General features: G+C 43.9%; 2 protein-coding genes across 2 annotated transcripts in view; one reads left to right on the top strand and one right to left on the bottom strand.

Moving 5' to 3' along the window:
- LOC140723824 (uncharacterized) overlaps positions 1–21,407 on the bottom strand; it is a 746,760-nt gene that overhangs the window by 537,414 nt on the left and 187,939 nt on the right. The gene's annotated exons all lie outside the window — the stretch shown is intronic.
- Positions 1–21,407, top strand: part of LOC140723818 (NACHT, LRR and PYD domains-containing protein 3-like) — an 81,006-nt gene that overhangs the window by 56,700 nt on the left and 2,899 nt on the right. Inside the window, exons 7-8 of the mRNA XM_073038354.1 lie at positions 5,766–7,515; positions 17,093–17,179. Coding sequence (XP_072894455.1) covers positions 5,766–7,515; positions 17,093–17,179 — 1,837 coding nt within the window. The remainder of the gene's footprint in view (positions 1–5,765; positions 7,516–17,092; positions 17,180–21,407) is intronic.

The following is a 21,407-nucleotide window of genomic DNA, read 5'->3' as shown; positions in this document are numbered from 1 at the left end:
ATATATAACTGATCTAAAAAATTATATTGTATTAATCTAAGTCGAACATTTATTGTATTTCTCATACTATCAGAACATAATCTTGACCAATTTTTTCCATCAATTTTAACATTCAGATCAGATTCCCATTTTTGCCTTGATTTATGAATTCCTAACTTAATTGTTTGCTTTTGAATCAAATTATACATACAAGATATAAGTTTTTTAATTTTTCCTTTCTGAATTAATATTTCTACTTCACTAGGTTTTGGCATCAACATTGTTTGTCCCAGCTTTTCTCGTAAATAGGCTTTTAATTGAAAATAACAGAAAAGAGTATTATTTGATATTTTATATTTATTTTTTAATTGATCAAACGACATCAATATACCTCCTTCAAAACAATCACCTATATATTTAATCCCCTTTTGGAACCAATTATGTAAAAGTTTATTATCCATTGTAAAAGGAATAAGCCTATTTTGAATTAAAGTTCTTTTTGCTAATAAAGATTTCTTTATCTCATTGTCCATATTTACCTTATTCCATAAATCAATCAAGTGTCTTAATATAGGAGATTCTTTTTTTTCCCGTATCCATTTGGATTCCCATTTATATATAACATCCTCTGGTATATTTTCTCCTATCTTATCTAATTCTATTTTAATCCATGCCGATTTTTCTTCATCAAAAAAAGACGCAATAAATCTAAGTTGATTTGCTTTATAATAATTCTTAAAATTTGGAAGTAGTAAACCCTTAAATCAAATTTACATGTCAATTTTTCCAATGATATTCTTGACATCTTACCTTTCCAAAGAAATTTCCTTACATATTTATTCAGTTCTTGAAAAAACTTCTGAGGTAATTGTATTGGTAAATTTTGAAATAAATATTGCAATCTAGGAAATATATTCATTTTTACAGCATTAACTCTACCTATTAATGTTATTGTTAACATCATCCATTTATCAAGCTCCTCTTTTTTTTAATAATGGCAAATAGTTTTGTTTATATAAATTTTTAACATCATTATCAACTCTAATACCTAAATATTTTATCCCATTCATTGACCATCGAAATTGAGTTGCTAATCGACATTGATTATAATTTCCTTTGGTGAGGGGCAAAATTTCACTTTTATCCCAATTTACTTTATAACCTGATACTTTCCAATATTCTTCCAATCTAAAGGATAATCTTTGCAAGGATTGCAATGGGTTTGTTAAATAAATTAAAACATCATCAGCAAATAAATTAATCTTATATTCTTCTTGATTAACTCTAAAGCCTCCAATATCTGAATCTGTTCTAATTAGTTCTGCTAATGGTTCTATTGCCAATACAAATAAAGCAGGTGATAATGGGCAGCCTTGTCTAGTTGACCTCGTTAAGCAAAATGGTGTTGAAATCTGACCATTTGTAATTACTTTAGCTTGAGGATTAGTATTTAAAGTTTTAATCCATTGTATAAAAGATTTTCCTAACTCATATTTTTCCAATACCTTAAATAAAAAATCCCATTCCAACCTATCAAATGCTTTTTCTGCATCTAAAGCAACTGCCACACTCATTTCCTCTCTTTTTTTTGCCAAATGAATTATACTAAGTAACCGAGTTATATTATCCATTGATTGTCTATTTTTAATAAAACCTGTTTGATCCATATGTATTAATTTTGGTAAATATTTAGATATTCTATTAGATAAAATTTTTGCTAATATTTTATAATCTGTATTCAACAAAGAAATAGGCCTATATGATGTTGGTTTTAAAGGGTCTCTATCTTTTTTTTGGCAATACAGTTATGATCGCTGTTAAAAAAGATTGTGGAAGTTTATGCATTCTTTCCACTTGGTATATTAATTCCATAAAAGGAGGAATTAATAAATCTTTAAATTTTTTATAAAACTCAGGAGGAAAACCATCTTCTCCTGGGGATTTATTACTCTGAAGTGCTCCTAAAGCTTCTTCAACCTCTTTTAATGTAAAAGGCATATCTAATCCTTTCTGTTCTTCCAAATTTAATTTTGGAAGGGTTATTTGTGATAAAAATTTATCTATCTCAGCAATCTTATTTTGTGATTCTGATTGATATAGTTCAGTATAAAATTTTTAAAAGTTTCATTAATTTCTAAAGGCTTATAAGTAACCTTATTTACACTTGTTCTAATTGCATTTATTGTTTTAGAAACCTGTTCTGTTTTCAACTGCCAAGCAAGAATTTTATGCGATCTTTCACCTAATTCATAATATTTCTGTTTAGTTCTCATAATTACTTTCTCTGTACGATATGTCTGAAGTGTATTATATTGTAGTTTTTTATTAACAAGTTGTCTTCGTTTTTCTTCTGTCATATGTCTTTGAGATTCTTTTTCTAACTTTATAATATATTTTTCCAATTGATCTATTTCTGCTGCGTATTCCTTTTTAATTTTAGATTTATAACTTATAATCTGACCCCTTAAATATGCTTTCATCACTTTCCATAATACAATTTTATCCTCAACTGAATGTAGATTTGTATCCAAAAAAAATTGAATTTGTTTTTTCATAAAATCACAAAAATCTAGACGTTTTAATAGAGTTGAATTAAATCTCCATCTGTAAATTGATTCCTCCTTATCCACCATTATCATTGTCATTATCAAGGGGGAATGATCTGACAATATTCTTGCTTTATATTCCACACTTTTCACTCTATCTTGAATATTTTTTGATAATAAAAAAAAATCAATCCTTGAGTAAGTTTTATGTCTGTTTGAATAAAATGAATAATCTCTTTCTCTTGGATTAATTCTTCTCCATATATCAATCAAATTTAAATCTTTCATTAATGATAAAGTTAGTTTTGTTACTTTTGATTTTATAGCACCTTTAGTTGATCTATCCAGAACTGGATCTAAACAAAAATTGAAATCTCCACCTATTAATATTTTATCATGTGCATCAGCCAAGTTCAAAAAAAACTTCTAGTATGAATTTTGCATCATTTTCATTTGGTGCATAAATATTCATAAAAGTCCATAATTCTGAAAAAATTTGACAATGTATAATCACATATCTCCCCCAGAATCAATTATTACATTTTGTATTTTAATTGGTAAAAATTTATTAACCAAAATTGCAACACCTCTCGATTTTGAATTAAATGAAGCTGCAATAACGTTTCCAACCCAATCTCTCTCTAATTTCTTGTGTTCTGTTTCTGTTAGATGTGTTTCTTGTAAAAAAGCTATATCTCCTTTCATTTTCTTAATATATGTTAAAACTCTTTTTCTTTTCACAGGTCCATTAATTCCATTAACATTAAAACTTAAAAAATTAAGTGAATTAATCATTCATAGTACCTTGGGAATTCTTTAAAGTTCTCCATGTTGCTATGAGTTTCTCCCCAATCATCCAGGCAAAGAAGAAGAAAAATAGAAGAAAGATAACTAATATATAAGAGAAAAAAAACAAAATACCCCCCCACTAATGTTGCGAATAAAAAGAACACAACATTACCCCCCCCCCCTATTTTTCGGGTCATGGCAATAGCCATGATTGTACACGCGAAACTCGCAGCTATCGATCAGGAGCTCTCCCGCAAAAAAAAGAAAAAAAGAAGAAAATATATTAATAAAGAAAAAAAATAATAATTAATGTCTCTACTCCCAATTAATATTCCTCGACCATTTTTTTTCTTATAGTTGTCCATCAAATCCAACCTTGTTTCAGTCTTCATCATTAGTCCAATTCATTTCTATAATTCTTTAGTCTTCCCCATGGACATCAGCTAGTTTTTGTACAAATTCCTCCGCTTTCCGGTAGTCAACGAAGAATCTTCTTTCTCCATCATCCAGGAAAATTATCAATTTTGCTGGATAGCTCAATAAAAATTCATAGCCCTTTTCCCATAAAGATTTTTTCACAGGGTTAAATTCCTTCCGCCTCTTCAACAGATCATAGCTTATGTCTGAATAAAAAAAACTTGTTTCCCTTCTATTATCAATGGCCCTTTTCTCTGTTTTGCACCTTGAGTAGCTGCCTTCAAGAACATTTCTTTATCTTGGTACCTTAAACATCTTATCAAAATTGATCTCGGGTTTTGATCTTGTTGCGATCTTGGTCTTAAAGCTCTGTGCGCTCTTTCAATTTCAATTACTTGACTTTCTTCTGTCGTGTCCAAAATTTCCGGAATCCATTTTTGAAAGAATTTTATTGGATGTTCTCCCTCTATGCCTTCCATAAGACCAACAATTTTAATATTATTTCGTCTACTAAAGTTCTCAAGTGCATCCATTTTTCCCAACATCCGTTTTCGTTCTGTTGTCCAGGCAAGATTATCGTATTCTACCTTATCTATTCTTTCCGTGTTTTCTTCTATTTTTACTTCCATCTCTTTGACTTTATTTTCCATCTTCTTTTGTTTTTCCACCACATTATCAAGTGTATTCTGCATCCTTCTTATATCTGTTCTTATAACTTTAAATTCATTCTTCATATCTGTTTTTATAACTTTTAATTCATTCGTTATATACATCAGGATATCTTTTATGTCTCCTTTAATCTCTTCTTTCTTCTCCTCTTCTTCTGAATTTCCCAAAGAGTCTGTTTCTACTTCCGATTCAATTCCAATTTCACTTCCAGCTGTAGTTGGGGTTTGTAGTTTTGCTGATATCTGTTCAAGCATACTTTCGCGCATGCGTTGTTCTTGCCGTTTCTTCTTAGAGACCGTCGACATTGCTGCAACTTCTTTTCCCGGATCATCAAAAATGCCATACCCTTCGTCGGTAGGAGATCCAACTTGAGTCCGAGGCTTTCTTTTGTTTCAGTTTAGGAGCCATATCAAAAGATAATCCTGAGTTACTTATAGATAATTTCTAATAGATATTTAATAACTCTTCTGGAATCCCAATGTCTCGACCCTACGTCATCACGTGCCGCCCCCCCCTTTTCTCTTCCTATGTCATTGTTACCAACGTTTGTCACGACTTCTGGCTGCTCACACTCCCTTCTCAGGATATTGTGAACGTGTCCAGAAGCATTTCGGACAATGGCACCTGAGAGGCATAGTAACATCGGTGTTTCCTGTTTGAGTCCACAGAATCGCCTACCTGTCCTCCTGACTTTAGAGTTCCCTATTACCACTGCCATCCTCTTCAGCTTCCTGCTCTTCCGCACATCATTGGGGAATTGCCTGAGTTCATGTACCAGCTCCTCGGAGAATAAGAGACTGTAGACCAGTGCGGGGTGTGTTACATCGTGACTGGCTCAGCCTGGAAAAGGAAACTGAAATTATGTTCCTTTTCTGTGGCTCAGTACTGACAGCTTCATCCTAAAGGAGTGTCAAGAACATGGGTTCCATTGTGAGAGAAGTAAAAGTCAGTAGAGCAAGTAAATACAGTTATTAGAGTAAGTAAATGCCCTGCCCCCCCCCCCCCCACCATTGTCACCCTCTGCGGTGTTGCACATTTCAGCAGAAGCTGAGCAGTGAAATCAGTGAAACCACCCGCTCCACACAACACTCTCCTCTCCAGAATCACGTGTGCACTTGGTGCTCGCTGGAACACCGGGGAATCTGCAAACTACCAACAGAGGGGAGAGTGGAGCCTTCAACAGCGGATCTGAATCAGATCAGAACTGTTTCTGGGCCGTCGTTCACTTTCAGACACTTATCTCTGATCACCCCGATTTCACCCAAACAGTGTCTTTAATGAGTATTTTTTTAATTAAAGAAAATATGTTGTGAGCTCTATGTTCATCAGATCAGGCATTGACAACCTATTTCTGTCCGTCATAAGATGTTCGAAGGAAACACATGGAGACTCTGCGGGCACAGACTGAAACACTGAGAGTGAACACGATCCTGATGAGGGAGAAGGTGAAGGTTTTCCAGCTGGTTGATCATTACGCTGAGCTCACGGTCATTTCTACTGTTCGAGATCGGAGACTGGTGGAACATGAGCTGCTGGCAAGAGGCCGAGACCACGAGGAGTGGAGAGAAAAAGATCTCCGTGGTAAGCTGGAAAAAATCCGGACTGATCAGTTATTCAAGAAGAGCTTTGTTCAAAAATTGGGAAGATATTTCTTTGGAAACAAATCCGGGATGTCCGCAGCAGTGGCCGGAGTCCCGGGGATCGGGAAAACAACAATGATACAAAAGATTGTTTACGACTGGGCCATGGGGAAGATATACCAACAATTCCAGTTTGTCTTCAGTTTCAAATTCCGGGATTTAAACACCATTAACTGCAGAATAAACCTGAAAGAACTGATTCTGCATCATTACCCCTACTTTGGGAATATCCTGGGAGAGATCTGGAAACAGACAGAGGGACTGCTGTTCGTATTCGATGGATTGGATGAATTCAAGGACAAAATCAACTTTGTTGATGGTTGGAGAGACACAGAACCACAGTACACAGATCCTGAATTCAAGTGCAAGGTGTCTGACATTGTGTACAGTTTAATCCAGCACAAGCTGCTCCCAGGGTGTTCAGTGCTGGTGACCACCCGTCCCACTGCGTTACATTTATTGGAAAAGGCAGACATCAGTGTCTGGGCTGAAATCCTGGGATTTGTTGGTGAGGAACGGAAGGAATATTTCATCAGGTATTTTGAAGATCAGACAGTGGCGGAAGCTGTGTTCAAACACGTGAAAGAGAATGAGATCCTGTACACCATGAGCTACAACCCCTCCTACTGCTGGATCCTCGCTCTGGCACTGGGCCCCTTCTTCACACAAAGAGTCAGGGACCCGCAGCGAGTTCCCAAGACCATCACCCAACTTTACTCCTACTATATTTACAACATCCTGAAAAACCACGGTCGTGAGATTGAGAGCCCCCGTGATGTGTTACTCAGGGTTGGTCAGATGGCCTTCAGAGGAGTGTCCGATAAGAAGATTGTGTTTACAGATGGAGATTTGATCAACTACAATCTGCAGCCTTCCCAGTTCCTGTCCGGGTTCCTGATGGAGCTTTTGGAGAGAGAGGATTCTGCCCGGAGCGTGGTGTACACATTCCCACACCTCACCATCCAAGAGTTTGTAGCTGCAGTAGCACAATTCCTGAATCCACAACCCAGGGATATCCTGAAATTCCTCACTGAAGCCCACAACATGACAGATGGGCGATTTGAGGTATTTCTCCGTTTTGTTGCTGGTCTCTCCAACCCAATGACAGCTCGGGGTCTGGTGGAGTTTCTGGGTCCATTTCCTCATCAAACAACCTGCCGGGTGATTGACTGGGTGAGGGAGGAGGTTAAACGCCAGAGTGGAAACACATGGAGTGAAGCTGGTAAAAGGAGCCTCCTGAACACATTGCACTACCTGTTTGAGTCTCAGAATTGTGGACTGGCTCAGGCCGCACTGGGATCTGTGGAAACACTTGCTTTCAGTGGAATGACACTGACCCCGATTGACTGTGCGGTCCTGTCTCATGTCATCGGACTCTGTGATACAATAAAACACCTCGACCTGGGGAACTGCCACATTCAGTGTGAAGGAATCCAGCGGCTGAGACCCGGGCTGCACAAGTGCCAGGAGTTGAGGTAACATGATTTATCTCTCACTCTGAACTGTGAAACTGTTCCATTGTGTTGTTTCAATGTAACGGAATTTTGGTAAATTTGTAGTTAATCAGATTGTGAAGAATTGTGACAAATGCCCAGGGGATCGGTCAGTAATTCCCCAAGGACAGGAGGGTTCTGTGGTTCCTTGTGAAGGGATGTTGGAGACTTCATCAGATCAGTGAACAACGGCCATTGGTTTAATGGTAGTAAATCACAGGAATGGCCGTGTTTCTCACTGCCTGTGACACGTCCATTGACAATGTTCCTTCTCACTGTTACTGACACCCAGACCGACACTGACTGCAGCAGGTGGGCCAGAGATTCACACCCCCTTCTCGGTGAGGGGCAAGAGACCATCAGCAGACTGTCCCAGTGAGAAGGAAAGAAATACCACTGTGAAATTGTCCTCCCACTGCCATTCCCCATGTGTGACTTTGCTCACTTCCAGATATGCAAAGAGCGAGGGTGCATCTCCTCTGGTCCTTTGTTCAGACCCAATACACACATACAAAAAAGTTCTGCATCCTCTTGTCTTGTAGCATTATCGTCTACCCTTGGAAACCTCCTGTGGGAACTCTTATCCCAATCCCCCTTCCATTCTTTGGAATCTCACCCCCATCCCCATTCCTCCTGTGGGCTCTCTATTACTCTTTCCTCATCCTCCTGTGGGATGTCTTTTCCACACAACCCCCCCCCCTTCCCGTGAGATCTCTCTTCCCCATCCCTCTTCCTCCTATGAGATCACTCTACCCCATACCCCTTCCTTCTATGGAATTCTCTTCCCCATCCCTTCCTGCTGTTGGAACTCTCTTCCCCAACCCCCTTCCTCCTGTGAGATCTCTCTTCCCCATCCCTCATCCTGCTGTGGGATCTCTCTTCCACACTCCCATGCCACCTGTGGGATCTCGCTTCCCCATCCCCTTCTTCCTGTGGGATCCCTTCCTCCTGTGGGTTCTCTCTTCCCCATCCCCATCCCCCTTTCACCTGTGGGAATTCTCCTCCCCATAGAATCATAAAATCAAAGGACACTACAGCACAGAAAACAAGCCATTCAGTCCTTCCAGTCTGTACCAAAACCTTATTCCGCTTGTCCCATTGACCTGCACCCAGTCCATATCCCTCCAGTACTCTCCCATCCATGTATCTATCCAATTTATTCTTAAAGTTTAAGAGTGAGTCCACATTTTCCACATCAGATGGCAGCTCGTTCCACACTCTCACCACCCTCTGAATGAAGAAGTTCCTCCTAATGATCCCCCTAAACCTTTCCCCTTTCACGCTGAAGCCATGTCTTCTCATATTTATCTCTCCTAATCTATGTGGAAAGAGCCTATTCGCATTTACCCTGTCTATACCCTCATAATTTTGTAAACCTCTATCAAATCTCCCATCATTCTTCTACGCTCCAAGGAATAAAGTCCTAACCTGTTCAATCTTTCCTTGTAACTCAACTCCTGAAGACCCAGCAACATCCTAGTAAATCTCTGCACTTTTTCAACTTTACTGATATCCTTCCTATAGTTAGGTGACCAGAACTGCACACAATACACCAAATTTGGCCTCACCAATGTCTTATACAACCTCACCATAATATTCTAACTCCTAAACTCAACTTTAATTTATTAATGCCAGTGTGCCAAAAGCCTTCTTTACAACCCTGTCTACCTGTGACGCCACTTTCAGGGGCTTATGTATCTGAACCACCAGATCCCTTTGTTCCTCCGCACTCTTCAGTGCCCTACTGATTATCGTGTATGTCGTACTTTGATTTTTCCTTCCAAAATGGAACACCTCACACTTGTCTGCATTAAATTCCATCTGTCATTTTCTGGCCCATTCTTCCAGTTGGTCCAGATCCCTCTGCAAGCTTTGAAAGCCTTCCTCCCTGTCCACAAAGCCTCTATCTTAGTGTCATCCGCAAACCTGCTGATTCAATTTATCACATTATCATCTAGATCATTGATATAAACAACAATGGTCCCAGCACAGATCCCTGAGACACACCACTAGTCACAGGCCCCCAGTCTGAGAAGCAATCATCTACTACCACTCTCTGTCTTCTCCCACACAGCCAATTCAAATCCAGTTTACAACCTCTCCATGGATACCTAGTGTCTGGACCTTTAGAACTAACCTCTTATGTGGGACCTTGTCAAAGGTCTTACAAAACTCCATGTAGACAACATCCAGAGCCTTTCCTTCATATGCATTTTCGGTAACCTCCTTGAAAAACACTACATGATTCATTAAACACGATCTACCACACACAAAGCCATGCCGACTATCTTTAATCAGCCCTTGGCTGTACAAATCCTTGTATATCCGATCTCTCAGAACACCTTCTGATAATTTACCTACTACTGATGTCAGGCTTACTGGCCTGTAATTACCTGGTGTACTTTTGGAGCCTTTTTCAAACAACGGAACTACATGAGCTACCCTCCAATCCTCCGGCACCACACCCGTGGCTGAGGACATTTTAAATATTTCTGCCAGGGCCCCTGCAATTTCTACACTAGTCTCTCTCAAGGTCAGAGAAAATATCATGTCAGGCCTGGGGGATTTATCTACCTGTATTCACTGTAAGGCAGCAAGCAGCTCCTCCTCTTTAATCTCTATATGTTCCATGACACAACTGTTTGTTTGCCTTAATTCCGTATCCGCGATGCCAGTTTCCTGAGTAAACACTGACGCCAAAAAAAAAACTGTGTAAGATCGCCCCCATCTCGTGAGGCTCCACACATAGACGACCACTCTGATCTTCTGGGGGAACAATTTTGTCCTTTACTTTCCTTTTACTCTTAATATACTTGTAGAAACCCTTCGGGTTTACCTTCACATTATCTGCCAAAGCAACCTCATGTCTTCTTTTTGCCTTCCTGATTTCCTTCTTTAGTATTCCCTTATATTTTCTATACTCTTCAAGTACCTCATTTTATTCCTTGTTGCCTATACCTGCTAAACACCTACTTAACCAGATCACCAATATCCCTTGAAAAACAAGGTTCCCTATGCCTCTTAACTTTGCCTTTAATCCTGGCAGGAACATGCTAACTCTGCACTCTCAAAATATCACCCTTGAAGGCGTTCCACTTACTGAACACATCCTTGCCAGAAAACAACTTATCCCAATCCACTTTTCCCAGATCCTCTCTCATTTCCACAAAATTGGCCCTTCTCCAATTCAGAACCTTAACTGGTGGACCAGTCCTATCCTTATCCATAATTATCTTGAAACTAATGACATTATGGTCACTGGACCCAAAATGTTCACCTACACATACTTCTGTCACCTGACCTGTCTGATTCCCTAATACATATATGTCAAACTCAAGGCCCGCGGGAATTATCTTTGGCCTGCGAGATAATATCTAATTACTATTAAAGCTGGCCCCAGTAATCGAAGTGCCTATGGTGTATGCTATGGCTAATGCTGAGTTTATTCAGGTACCAGGTTTTCAGGGTTTTTAGTGTTTATTCGGCAGTCTTGCTTGGCAGTCTTCTTCATAAGAAACGGAATTTGTAAAGTGAAACACTTTGTAGTTATAGCAGAGACTGAGACACATGAGAGCAGGCTGAAAAAACGGAGGCAACAAAAGCTGCGTTCGCACGCGTCCGACTGATCCGGCCCGCATGAAGCTGCATTTTGCTCAATCCGGCCCGTGACCTAAAATGAGTTTGACACCCCTGCCCTAATAGGAGATCAGGTACTTCACCCTCTCTCGTTGGTACCTCAATATATTGATTTAGTAAACTTTCCTGAACACATTTGACTAACACCACGCCATCTAACACTTTCTCATAGTGGGAGTCCCAGTCAATATGTGGAAAGTTAAAATCCCCTACGATTACAACTTTCTGTTTCTTACATCGGTCTGCTTCCTGTCTACAGATTTGCTCCTCCAATTCTCTCTGCCTATTGGGCGGTCTACAATACAACCTTATTAGTGTAGTCACACCTTTCCCATTCCTCAGCTCCACCCATATGGCCTCTGTAGACGAGCCCTCCGGGCTGTCCCATCTACGCACAGCTGTGAGATTCTCCCTGACTAGTAATCCCACTCCTCCCCCTTTCATCCCTACCCCCTATCACGTCTGAAACAATGGAAACCCGGAACATGAAGCTGCCAGTCCTGCCCCTCCTTCAAACCAAGTCTTACTAAAAGCAATAATGTCGATATTATCGTGCCAATCCACGCCCTAAACTCATCAGCCTTACCTACAAAACTCCTTGCATTGAAATAGATGCACCTGAGAACATTTCTATCACATACAAACCTTTGATATCTGTCTATACAAGCAGTCCTCGCATGACCCTCATCCTCCTCCACCTCACTATCTGCTCTAACACTCTGCACCCTCCCCCTGCAATCTAGTTTAAAGCCCCTGGAGCAGAACTTGTTAACCTACCTCTAGTTCAGGTGCAAACTGTCCAATTCGAACTGGTCCCACCTCCCCTGGAAGAAAGCCCAATTGTCCAGAAACATGAACCCCTCCCTCATGCAACATACCCTCAGCCACGTATTTAGCTGCATTATCTTCCTATTTCTAGCCTCACTAGCACGTGGCATGGGTAGCAATCCACCTGTGAGATCTCGCTTTCCCATCCCCCTTTCATCCTCTGGCCTCTCTGTTTCCACTCCACCTTCCTTCCAACTGTTGGATCTCTCCTCAGCATCCACCTTCCTCCTGTGGGATCTCTCATCCCCATCCCCCTTCCTTCTGTGGGATCTCTCATCCCCATCCCCCTTCCTCCTGTGGGATCTGTCTCCCCCATCCCCTTCCTCCTGTGGGATCTGTCGTCGCCATCCCCCTTCCTCCTGTGGGATCTGTCGTCGCCATCCCCCTTCCTCCTGTGGTATCTCTCTTCCCCGTCCCCCTTCCTTCTGTGGGATCTCTCATCCCCGTCCCCCTTCCTTCTGTGGGATCTCTCTTCCCCATCCCCCTTCCTTCTGTGGGATCTCTCTTCCCCATCCCCCTTCCTTCTGTGGGATCTCTCTTCCCCATCCCCCTTCCTTCTGTGGGATCTCTCTTCCCCATCCCCCTTCCTGTTGTGGGTTCTCTCATCCCCATGCCCCTTCCTCCTGTGGGATCTCTCTTCCCCATCCCCCTTCCTCCTGTGGGATTTCTCTTCCCCATGCCCCTTCCTCATGTGGCGTCTCTCTTCCCCATCACCCTTCCTCCTGTGGGATCTCTCCTCCCCATCCCCCTTCCTCCTGTGATATCTCTCTTCCCCATCCCCCTTCCTCCTGTGATATCTCTCTTCCCCATTCCCATTCCTCCTGTGGGATCTCGCTTCCCCCATAACTTCCTCCTGTGGGATCTCTCTTCCCCATCCCCGTTCCTCCTTTAGGATCTCTTTTCCGCATTCCCCTTCCTCCTGTGGGATCTCCCTTCCCCATAACTTCTTCGTGTGGATTTTCTCTTCTCCGTCTCCCTTTCCTTCTGTGGGATCTCTTTCCCATCCCCCTTCCTCCTGTGGGATCTCTTCCCCATCCTCCTTCCTCCTTTGGGACCTCACCCCCATCCCCCTTCCTCCTGTGGGATCTCTTCCCCATCTCACTTCCCCCTATGGGATCTCTCTTCCCCATCCCCCATCCTCCTGTGGGATCTCTCTTCCCCATCCCCCTTCCTCCTGTGGGATCTCTCTTCCCCATCCCCCTTCCTCCTGTGGGATCTCTCTTCCCCATCCCCCTTCCTCCTGTGGGATCTCTCTTCCCCATCCCCCTTCCTCCTGTGGGATCTCTCTTCCCCATCCCCCTTCCTCCTGTGGGATCTCTCTTCCCCATCCCCCTTCCTCCTGTGGGATCTCTCTTCCCCATCCCCCTTCCTCCTGTGGGATCTCTCTTCCCCATCCCCCTTCCTCCTGTGGGATCTCTCTTCCCCATCCCCCTTCCTCCTATGGGATCTCTCTTCCCTATGCCCCTTCTCCTGCGGGACCTCTCTTCCCCCATCTCCCTTCCTACTGTGGGATGTCTCTTCCTCATCCCCCTTCCTCATGTGGGACCTCTCTTCCCCATCCCCTTCCTCCTTTGGGAATTCTCATCCCCATCCCCCTTCCTCCTGTGGGATCTCTCTTCTCCATACCCCTTCCTCCTGTGGGCTCTCTGTTCCCTATACACATTCCTCCTCATATTCCCTTACATTTTCTATACTCTTCAAGTACCTCAATTGTCCCTCGTTGCCTATACCTGCTAAACACCTACTTAACCAGATCACCAATATCCCTTGAAAACCAAGGTTCCCTATGCCTCTTAACTTTGCCTTTAATCCTGGCAGGAACATGCAAACTCTGCACTCTCAAAATATCACCCTTGAAGGCGTTCCACTTACTGAACACATCCTTGCCAGAAAACAACTTATCGCAATACACTCTTCCCAGATCCTCTCTCATTTCCAAAAAATTGGCCCTTCTCCAATTTAGAACCTTAACTGGTGGACCAGTCCTATCCTTATACATAATTATCTTGAAACTAATGACATTATGGTCACTGGACCCAAAATGTTCACCTACACTTGGAGTATTATGTTTAGTTCTGGTCACCTCATTATAGGAAGGATGTGGAAGCTATGGAGAGGGTGCAGAGGAGATTTACCAGGATGTTGCCTGGTTTTGGAGAACAACTCACATGAAGCAAGGTTAGCAGAGCTGGGACTTTTCTCTTTGGAGCATAGAAGAATGAGACGGGACTTGATAGAGGTCTACAAGATTATGAGAGGAATAGATAGGGTGGATAGTCAGTACCTGCTTCCCAGGGCACCAATATCAAACACCAGAGGGCATAGGTACAAAATTAAGGGAGGGAAATTTAGGGGAGACATCAGGGGTAAATTTTTTACACAGAGGGTTTTGAGTGCCTAAAATGACTTGGCAGGGATGGTGGTGGAGGGTAAAAGATTAGGGATATTTAAGAACCTCTTGGACAGGCACATGGATGAAAGAAAAATGGAGGGTTATGGGGTAGTGTGGGTTTAGTACATTTTTTTAATGATTATATGGGTCAGCACAATATGGAGGGCTGAAGGGCCTGTACTGTGCTGTTGTATTCTATGGTTCTACATATACTTCTGTCACCTGACCTGTCTGGTTCCCTAATAGGGGATCAGGTACTGCACCCTCTCTCGTTGGTACCTCAATATATTGATTTAGAAAACTTTCCTGAACACATTTGACTAACACCACGCCATCTAACACTTTCTCATAGTGGGAGTCCCAGTCAATATGTGGAAAGTTAAAATCCCCTACGATTACAACTTTCTGTTTCTTACATCGGTCTGCTTCCTGTCTACAGATTTGCTCCTCCAATTCTCTCTGCCTATTGGGCGGTCTACAATACAACCTTATTAGTGTAGTCACACCTTTCCCATTCCTCAGCTCCACCCATATGGCCTCTGTAGACGAGCCCTCCGGGCTGTCCCATCTACGCACAGCTGTGAGATTCTCCCTGACTAGTAATCCCACTCCTCCCCCTTTCATCCCTACCCCCTATCACGTCTGAAACAATGGAAACCCGGAACATGAAGCTGCCAGTCCTGCCCCTCCTGCAAACCAAGTCTTACTAATAGCAATAATGTCGATATCATCGTGCCAATCCACACCCTAAACTCATCTGCCTTACCTACAATACTCCTCGTATGGAAATAGATGCACCTAAGAACATTTCTATCACATACAAACCATTGATATTTGTCTCTACAAGCAGTCCTCGCATGACCCTTATCCTCCTCCACCTCACTATCTGCTCTAAAACTCTGCACCCTCCCCCTGCCATCTAGTTTAAAACCCCCAGAGCAGAACTTGTTAACCTACCTGCAGTTCAGGTGCAAACTGTCCAATTCGAACTGGTCCCACCTCCCCTGGAAGAAAGCCCAATTGTCCAGAAACATGAACCCCTCCCTCATGCACCATCCCCTCAGCCACGTATTTAGCTGCATTATCTTCCTATTTCTAGCCTCACTAGCACGTGGCACGGGTAGCAATCCACCTGTGAGATCTCACTTTCCCATCTCCCTTTCATCCTCTGGGCTCTCTGTTCCCACTCCCCCTTCCTTCCTCCTGTGGGATCTCTCCTCAGCATCCACCTTCCTCCTGTGGGATCTCTCTTCCCCCATCCCCCTTCCTCCTGTGGGATCTCTCATCCCCATCCCCCTTCCTGCTGTGGGCTCTTTGTTCATCATAGCCCTTCCTCCTGAAGGATCTCTCTACCATATCACCCACCGTTCACCCTTTCGGGCCTCTCTTCCCCATCCCCCTTCCTCCTGTGGGAACTCTCTTCCCCATCCCCCTTCCTCCTGTGGGAACTCTCTTCCCCATCCCCCTTCCTCCTGTGGGATCTTTCTACCCATCCCCCTTCCTTCTCGGGGATCTGTCTTCCCCATCACCGTTCCTCCTGTGGGATCTCTACCCCATCCCCCTTCCTCCTGTGGGATCTCTCTTCCCCATCCCCCTTCCTCCTGTGGGATCTCTCTTCCCCATCCCCCTTCCTCCTGTGGGATCTCTCTTCCCCATCCCCCTTCCTCCTGTGGGATCTCTCTTCCCTATCCCCCCTTCCTTCAGTGGGATCTCTCTCCCCCATCCCCCTGTGGGATCTCTCTCCCCCATCCCCTTTCCTCCTGTGGGAAAAATCTTCCCCATCCCCATTCCTCCTTTGGGTTCTCTTCCCCGTCCTTCTTCCTCCTGTGGGTTCTCTCTTCCCCATCCCCATTCCTCCTGTGGGATCTCTCTTCCCCATCCCCATTCCTCCTGTGGGTTCTCTTCCCCATCCCCCTTCCTCCTCTGGGATCTCGCTTTCCCATCCCCCTTCCTCCTCTGGGATCTCTCTTTCCCATCCCCCTTCCTCCTGTGGCATCTCTCTTCCCCATCCCCCTTCATCCTGTGGGAACTCTCTTCCCCAGCCCCATTCCTCCTGTGGGTTCTCTTCCCCATCCCTCTTCATCCTGTGGGAACTCTCTTCCCCAGCCCCATTCCTCCTGTGGGTTCTCTTCCCCATCCCCCTTCCTCCTGTGGGATCTCTCTTCCCCTTCCCCCTTCCGCCTCTGCGATCTCTCTTTCCCATCCCCCTTCCTCCTGTGGGATCTCCCTTCCCCATCCCGTTCCTCATGTGGGATCTCTCGTCCCCATCCCCCTTCCTCCTGTGGGATCTCTCGTCCCCATCCCCCTTCCTCCTGTGGGATCTCTCTTCCCCATACCCCGTTCCTCCTGTGGGATCTCTCTTCCCCATCCCCCTTCCTCCTGTGGGAGCTCTCTTCCCCATCCCTTTAGCTCGGTTGGGTCTATTCCTCTGTGTCCCATTGACATTTCTGCCAGGAACATTTTGTTTAGCCATCTGGAAATGATAGAGAATATGTGGAGTTTACAGGGTCACACCGACAGACTGAATTACTGACACTCGGTGAATACGCTGGAGCTGGGCAGGGAGGGCAATAAGAGCGATGGGAACTCCAATCAGTGATTTACTGAAGGGTTTAATGTTTCCTGAATTATCCGAGTGAGAGATATTCCCCCAGACCCACGGTTTGAATCACTTTGTTCATCAATCTGTTTGTTTGTGTTTAGACTTGGGCAGAATGAACTGGGAGATTCAGGAGTGAAACCGGTGTCTGCGGCTCTGAGGAACCCGGATGGTAAAATACAGAAACTGGGGTAAGTACCAGACTGTGGGAGATTGTGTTTACAGTCACTGGGTGTCTGACACTGAACATTAATGTGATCAGTAGAAACAAACAAACATAGAAAACATACAGTATAATACAGGGCCTTTGGCCCACAAAGCTGTGCCGAACATGTCACTACCTTAGAATTATCTCGGTTTTACCCATAGACGTCCATATTTCTAAGCTCCATGTAGCCATCCTGGAGTTTAAAGATCCAATCGTTTCCACCTCCACCACCGCCGCCAGCAGCCCATTCCACGCCCTCACCACTCTCTGTGTAAAAACCTTACCCCTCACCTCTCCTCTGTACCTACTTCCAAGCACCTTAAAAATATCCCCTCTTGTGCTAGTGATTTCAGCCCTGGGGAAAAGCCTCTGACTATCTACATGATCAATGCCTCTCATTATCTTGTACACCTCTATCAAATCAACTCATATCCTCCGTCACTCCAAGAGAAAAGGCCGTGTTCACTCAACTTATTCTCATAAGGCATGCACCCCAATCCAGGCAACATCTTTCTAAATCTCCTCTGCACCCTTTCTATGGTTTCCATGTCCTTCCTAAAGTGAGACGACCAGAACTGAGCACAGTACTCCAAGTGGGGTCTGACCAGGGTCCTATATAGCTGCAACATATAACCATGTAACAATTACAGCACGGAAACAGGCCATCTCGGCCCTTCTAGTCCGTGCCGAGCGCTTACTCTTACCTAGTTCCACTGGCCCGCACACAGCCCATAACCCTCCATTCCTTTCCTGTCCATATTCCTATGCAATTTTACTTTAAATGACAATACCGAACATGCCTCTACCACTTCTACTGGAAGCTCGCTCCACACAGCCACCACTCTCTGAGTAAAGAAATTCCTCCTCGTGTTACCCTTAAACTTTTGTCCCCTAATTCTGAAATCATGTCCTCGTTTGAATCTCCCCTACTCTCAACAGAAAAAGACTATCCACGTCAACTTGATCTATCCGCCTCATAACCTCTCAACTCTTAAACATTACCTCTCGACTCTTAAACTCAATCCCATGACTGATGAAGGCCAATACACCGTACGCCTTTTTAACTACAGCGTCAACCTGCATAGCAGCTTTGAGTGTCCTATGTACTCGGACCCCAAGATCCCTCTGATCCTCCACACTGCCAAGTCTTACCATTAATAATATATTCTGCCATCATATTTGACCTACCAAAGTGAACCACTTCAGACTTATTTGGTTGAACTCCATCTGCCACTTCTCAGCCCAGTTTTGCACCCTTTCAATGTCCCGTTGTAACCTTTGACTGCCCTCCACACTATCCACAACACCCCCAACCTTTGTGTCATCATCAAATTTACTAACCCTACCCTCCACTTCCTCATCCAGGTCATTTATTAAAAATCACAAAGACTTGGGGTCCCAGAAGATCCCTGAGGCACTCCACTGGTCACCGGCCTCCATGCAGAATATGACCCATCTACAACCACTCTTTGTCTTCTGTGGGCAAGTCAGTTCTGGATCCACAAAGCAATGTCCTCTTGGATCCCATGCCTCCTTACTTTCTCAGTATGCCTTGCATGGGGTACCTTATCAAATGCCTTGCTGAAATCCATATACACTACATCTACTGCTCTACATTCATCAATGTGTTTAGTCACATCCTCAAAAAAATCTTTCAGGCTCGTAAGGCACGACCTAACTTTGACAAAGTCATGCTGACTATTCCTAATCATATTTTGCCTCTCCAGATGTTCATAAACCCTACCTCTCAGGATCTTCTCCATCAACTTACCAACCACTGAAGTAAGACTCACTAGCCTATAATTTCCTGGGCTATCCCTACTCCCTTTCTTGAATAAGTGAACAACATTTGCAACCCTCCAATCCTCCAGAACCTCTCATGTCCTCATTGATGATGCAAAGATCATTGCCAGAGGCTCAACAATCCCCTCCCTCACTTCCAACAGTAGCCTGGTGTACATCTCTTCCGGTCCCGGTGACTTATCCAACTTGATGCTTTCCAAAAGCTCCACCACATCCTCTTTCTTAATAACTACATTCTCAAGCTTTTCAGTCCACTGCAATTCATCCCTACAATTGCCAAGATCCTTTTCCGTTATGAATACTGAAGCAAATGGTTTATTAAATACCTCAGCTATTTCCTCCGGTTCCATACACACTTTTCCATTGTCACACCAGTTTGGTCCTATTCTCTCACATCTTACCCTCTTGCTCTTCACATACTTGCAGAATGCTTTGGGGTTTTCCTTAATCCTGTCCGCCAAGGCCTTCTCGTGGCCCCTTCTAGCTCTCCTGATTTCATTCTTATGCTCCTTCCTGCTAGCCTTATAATCTTCCAGATTCATATCATTACCTAGTTTTTTGAACCTGTCGTAAGCTCTTCTTTTCTTCTTGACTAGATTTACAACGGCCTTTGTACACCACGGATCTTGTACCCTACCATCCTTTCCATGTCTCATTGGAACGTACCTACTCAGATCCCCACGCAAATATCCCCTGAACATTTTCTACATTTCTTCGGTATGTTTCCCTGAGAACATCTGTTTCCAATTCATGCTTACAAGGCTCATAGTTCTCCTTACTCCAATTAAAGGATTCCCTAACTTGCCTGTTCCTATCCCTCTCTAATGCTATGGTAAAAGAGATAGAACTGTGATCACTGTCTCCAAAATGCTCTCCCACTGAGAGACCTGACCTCTGGCCAGGTTCATTTCCCAATAGCAGATCATGTACAGCCTCCCCTCTTGTAGGCTTATCTACATATTGTATCAAGAAACCTTCCTGAACACACCTAACAAATTCCACCCCATCTAAACCCCTCACTCTAGAGAGCTGTCAATCAATATTTGGGAAGTTAAAATCTCACACCTCAACAAATCCTTTCCAGAATCTGTCTCCCTATCTGCTCCTCGATGTCCCTGTTACTGTTGGGTGGTCTATACAAAACACCCAGTAGAGTTATTGACCCCTTCATGTCCATAACTTTCACCCACAGAGACGCCGTAGACAACCCCTCCATGATGTCCTCCTTTTCTGTAGCCGTGACACTATCTCTGATCAACAGTGCCAGGTCGCCACCTCTTTTGCCTCCCTCCCTGTCCTTTCTGAAACAATTAAATCCTGACACTTGAAGTAGCCATTCCTGCCCCTGCACCATCCTAGTCTCTGTAATGGCCACCACATCATATCTCTGAGAGCTGATCCACGCTCTAAGCTCATCCGTTTAATTCATCAGACTCCTTGCATTAAAATAGACACATCTCAAACCATCGGACTGAGTGCCTCCCTTCTCTATCACGTGCGTATCCTCCCTTTCACACTGTCTCCAAATTCTCTCTATTTGTGAGCCAACCTTCCTCTCCTCCGTCACATCGATTTGGTTCCCTCACCCCAGCAATTCTAGTTTAAACTCTCCCCAGTAGCCTTAGCAGAACTTCCTGTCAGGATATTGGTCCCCCGGGAATTCAAGTGCAACCCGTCATTTTTGTACAGGTCACACCTGCTCCAAAAGAGGTCCCAATGATTCAGAAATCTGAATCCCTGCCTCCTGCTCCAATCCCTCAGCCACGCGTTTATCCTCCACCTCATCCTAATCTTATTCTCACTGTCACCTGGCACAGGCAGTAATTCCGAGATCACTACCTCTGAGGTCCTGCTTCTCAAATTACTTCCGAACACCCTGTAGTCTGTTTTCAGGACCTCTTCCCTTTTCCTGCCTCTGTCATTGGCACCAATATGTACCACGACCTGTTGCTCCTCACCCCCGTAGTGCTTGAACAGGAGTACTTATTGTCAAGGGATATAGCCACAGGGGTACTCTCTAGTACCTGCTTCTTGCCCTTCCCTCTCCTGACTGTCACCCATATCTTCAGTCTCCCGTGGCCCCAGTGTGACCACCTGCCTGTAACTCCTCTCGATCACCTCCTCGCTCTCCCTGACCAGACGAAGGTCATCGAGCTGCATCTCCAGTTCCCTAACTTGGTCCCTAAGGAGCTGCAGCTCGACACACCGGGTGCAGATGTTGCCGTCCAGGAGGCTTGGAATCTCCAGGATCTCCCACATCTGACACCGAGCACAGAAAACCAGCCTCACACACATACTCTCTGTCTGTATTGTAAACAGATAACCTACCTCGCCTCGACCCTTTATCGCCAAAGCTCCGTTGAGCCAAAGCCTTCCTACTCTGTCTCCCGCTCCTCTGACGCTCGCTC

Source organism: Hemitrygon akajei, unplaced genomic scaffold, assembly GCF_048418815.1.
Source record: "Hemitrygon akajei unplaced genomic scaffold, sHemAka1.3 Scf000139, whole genome shotgun sequence".
Classification (NCBI taxonomy): Eukaryota; Metazoa; Chordata; class Chondrichthyes; order Myliobatiformes; family Dasyatidae; genus Hemitrygon; species Hemitrygon akajei.
The sequence above is the reverse complement of the archived record's forward strand: the minus strand, read 5'-3'. Positions and strand labels throughout refer to the sequence as shown.